The sequence below is a fragment of the Arachis hypogaea genome, chromosome 14, assembly GCF_003086295.3.
Source record: "Arachis hypogaea cultivar Tifrunner chromosome 14, arahy.Tifrunner.gnm2.J5K5, whole genome shotgun sequence".
Lineage (NCBI taxonomy): Eukaryota > Viridiplantae > Streptophyta > Magnoliopsida > Fabales > Fabaceae > Arachis > Arachis hypogaea.
The window spans coordinates 137,607,502-137,612,016 of record NC_092049.1 but is presented as its reverse complement, the minus strand read 5'-3'; the positions used below and the strand labels follow the sequence as shown (position 1 = coordinate 137,612,016).

The window sequence follows — 4,515 nt, the reverse complement described above, 5'->3', positions numbered from 1 at the left end:
ATAATTAGTTAATTTAATTTTTATTACATATCTCTCAAAACATAAAGAAGATCCCTCACAAAATAAAAGAGTTTATTTATACAAAATTGAAACATTGGCATATTAGAAACTTAAGTAATTAGTTCTAATAAGAATAGTGGTAATAATGGAAGCTCTGAAGGATACAAAGCTCTAAAGAATTATGGGAAGAAACGCTAAAGAATAAAAGTATTAAACAATATGTGTGTATAATGTTGTATATAATATATGCTTAATATATAATTAAACAGGAAAAAGTAAATTTTAATTGTTACTGTTGATCCCCTTAATAATCTTAACTTGGGTCCTTCTCTAAACCAAGTTCAATAGCTCTGCCCCAAAATGAGCCAAACTCAACCCAAATATTAGTTTTAAAAAAATTCATTATCTAAAATTCATAAAAAATAATGGAAGCTTTTTAGTGAAATAAATAAAATGAAAGCTTCGTATAGAGTACTTGAAAACTACAAAGAACTGGAATATCAAGTATCAACATTCGGTCAATTGCATGATTATCAAGTAATGATGTTGATTTATATATCTTTCTATTTTTCTTTATTATTTTCATGCAGTATGAATTTTTGAAATAAGTACAATTGTGTCACTAATAAACAAGTTGAGTGCAAGGTGCCACGGCATAGCCTTACATATTGACTAGTTCAAAAGAAAATTTCTAAGTCCATATTGGAGTGAGGATTTATTTTTTAATTATTATTATTTTTTCCTTCATTCTATTACTCTTCTTTGCTCTCTTTACAGAGTACATCTTAAAATTAAACTGAAATTTAACATGTTTTTTCATTCAATCTCGCATTGGAGTCTGACTAGCTAATTTCGTGTTTTGAATAAGCATCTTCATTAAATTTTGGAATTAATAAGTAAAATATTTTGATTATTCTAACGGTTATTCATCAGCTCAAACAAATTGCCATGCATATGGATTTGTTTCAATTCAAAAGATTTTTCTTCCTCTGAAATATCGAAGAAAGACTCTAGTCATCAGTCTTAATGGCATTAAATACTATCCAACTTCAAATTTGTATGGTTGCATGTGGACCACAACGTTTAATTTTGTACTGGCATGGAGTTAATTATATATGAATTTTGGTGTTATATATTATTGACTTCTGAATAATTATATGTAGAGATATTCAACATTTCATTAGAAGTGTTCACAAATAGTATAAGATAGCAGGAACAAGCTAAGTAATTGGTAGACACTGTATTCATATAATACCAGGTTATTTTAGTTCAAACAAATTGATACTTTGAATTAAAGACATATATAAATTATTAATTAATAAGCTTATATTACAATTCAATTGATATATATATATATATATATATATATATATATATATATATATATATATATATATATATATTATATTTTCTCACTCAATAAATACTCAACTGCCTCCATGGATAATGATGGAACATTTCACAGCAATATACATATGCTCAATAAGGATGGAATATTTCAAACAGCCACTCAAGTTGAGAAGAGATTTTCGCAGCCTTAATTTAGATTATAGATATGATGGCATTAATGATAACAATTGGAATTTAACTAATAAGTTATATTCAACCATATTGGGTTGGTACAGTTAATTTAGTAGTTTGCTTAAACAAATGTGAGAGAGCTCGAATTCCGCGTTGTGTAGCAATTATTGGCGAGCGACAAACCTTTAAATGGAGTTCATCAGTACCGTGACGAATTAATCCTTAACTTGTTGGGTTGTGAGATACCATAAAAAAAAGAGTTATGTTACGTGTACACTAAAATCAGCCATCAAACTCAGTCACCAGTATAAAATACATATTAAAATACAAATACACATTGAAAATAAATTAAACCACACATGTATTTATATATAAATATATTGGTAACTGATTTTAGTAGCTAATTTTAGTGTACAAATAACATTTTTGAAATAAAAAACTAATAAGTTACATTTTTAGTGATATATCATGATAGAACTGTGTTATATAAGATATATCAATGAATATTAAGTAACATTAAGGTATAATAAATTTATTTATTTTCTTAGTTAAACTAATCAGTAGCATATATAACTATATCAGGTACAAATAGATAATATATATAAATAAAAAATATATATATATATATATATATATATATATATATATATATATATATATATATCCAAATAAATTAATAAATTTATTAATTTTCATACAGAATAAAAAAATTTTATACAGACAATTAATTATATATTATTATTACAAAAAAACTAATTTTTAAAATTTATTATTTAATTAAATATCTGTATAAATTTTTTTATATTCTCGGTACATTAAAATTAAAATTAAAATCTAAATTAATTTATATATATATTAAACTCATTATTATAACTAATACAGTTAAAACTAACCAATCATTATTTAATAATTATATTCTTCCTCAATATATCTAATATATCTGCTTCTTAATTATGGCTAGCTAGCTATTTTGACTACAAAAATTATATTCAAACTATAATACTTCTATAAAAGCCCCTTCACTTCCCATTTCTTTGTTAATACATTGCCCAATCTCAAAGTTTTCTTCTCACCCTTCCTATAATTTCCATATATATAGGAAACCCTACACGCTCCATCATTGTTCAATAATTTCAAGAACTAACCCTTATTACTTAGTTGTTAATCTCTCATCATCATCACATACTTTCTTAGAATAATAAATCCATATCCATAATAACATTAATGGATAGTGATAAACAGCTGCAACCAGATCTAGAAAGTGGTTCAAATTCACCAACATCAAAACCCTCTGATTCTGAACCCACTTCAAAGCCACAAGAAAACAACAATAATAGCCCCAAAAAACCCATTGCTAATGGTAACTCCAATCCCAGTAATCCCACTAGTAACCCTAATAGCCCTAATTCTAATGGTGATGATGAAGACCCTACATTAGAGGACACAAACGACACTACCCTTGGAAAGGGCATCCAAACAACCTTCAAAACCGCCTCAAATCTTGGGAACTTCTTACCAACAGGGACTAACCTAGTTTTTGGGGCACTCATACCAACCATCTACAAATCCGGGCAATGTTCATCACTTAGTGTAACCATGATGATCTTCGCTTTAGTCTTCTGTTCCTTCTTCTGCTTCTTCTCCTGCTTCACCGACAGCGTCGAGCAACCTGCGAAAGATAGCAAGGGAAACAACAAGACAAAGGTCTACTACGGATTCGTGACCACCAAGGGTTTGTGGGTGCACAACCACCGCGGCTATATCGGCGGTAGGAGGTACAAGCTAGGGTTTGCCGACGTCTTGCACGCCGTGTTGTCAATGGTGGTGTTCTTGGCGATGGCTTTCTCCGATCAGAGAGTCATCGATTGCTTGTTTCCCAAACATGTGGATGATATGGAGCAAGTGATGAGAACCTTGGTTCTTGTTGTTGGATTTCTTTGCTCAAGTTTGTTTCTTTTGTTTCCTGTCCATAGACGCGGATTTGTCCCATCCTTGCCAAAGAATGCTAATGCTACCTCTACTGGCGCCGTCACTGCCACCACCAACACCAATACTAATACCACCGCAACGGCGGAAAAAAACGTGTAGTTATCGTTGAAGAAATATTTTTTAAGATGAATAAATTACTATTTATATACATAAAAGATATAGATGCTAATAAATGTACGCATATAAGAATAAAACGACAATTATAATCATAGAGGCTTCTGTGTGCCAAGAGTACCCGGATGTTGGTTATACAATTGGTCCGTTAGGGTATTCTTGGCACACAGAAACTATCTTCCGTAGATACAATTGTCGTTTTATTCTTATATATACATTTGTCAGCGTTTGTATCTTTCATGGATACAAATGATAATTTATTCAAATTATTTTTTGATAAAAATTCATGTATAATTGTTTTCATTTGAAGTTAATAGTTAAAAACAGTTAAATGATTTAACAAATTCATTCTTGTTTATCATTGAAGAAAATTTAAGGATTAGTTTCTTTAGCTCTCATGCTTTATTCAATAATGAATAAAGCTGAGTAATTAGCTAAGTAAATATAGGAAAACTGAATTACTATTAGGTCAATAATCATATTGCGTAGCTAGGTACTACTCTTATTTTTGTTGTATAAAAATAAAAATGTTATTTATATATTAAAATTAATCACAAAAATTAGTTATTATGTATTATATTACATATATTTATGTATAAATATTATTTAGTTTAATTTATTTTTAATATATATTTTATATTTCAATATATATTTTATATTAGTGATCGATTTTAGTATACATTTAACATAATTAATATAAAAAAATATATAACTTTCTTTAACTCATAGGGCTATGTATCATTACTTGACGCCTCTGATGCAAAACTGAATTAAAATTGCATAAATAATATACATATATATTTTTAGATATTGTTTAATTTTACTATGTATATGTCAAAAATAATAACAAGATGTTAAATTTATAATATGTGTTAGATACGTAACTAAAAG

General features: G+C 28.1%; 1 protein-coding gene across 1 annotated transcript; it reads left to right on the top strand.

Moving 5' to 3' along the window:
* Positions 1-2,449: 2,449 nt before the first annotated feature.
* On the top strand, positions 2,450-3,968 carry LOC112743338 (protein DMP8). The gene has a single exon (XM_025792552.2). The coding sequence runs from the start codon at positions 2,746-2,748 to the stop codon at positions 3,607-3,609; it is 864 nt and encodes a 287-aa protein (XP_025648337.1). The 5' UTR covers positions 2,450-2,745; the 3' UTR covers positions 3,610-3,968.
* The last annotated feature ends 547 nt before the right edge of the window (positions 3,969-4,515 follow it).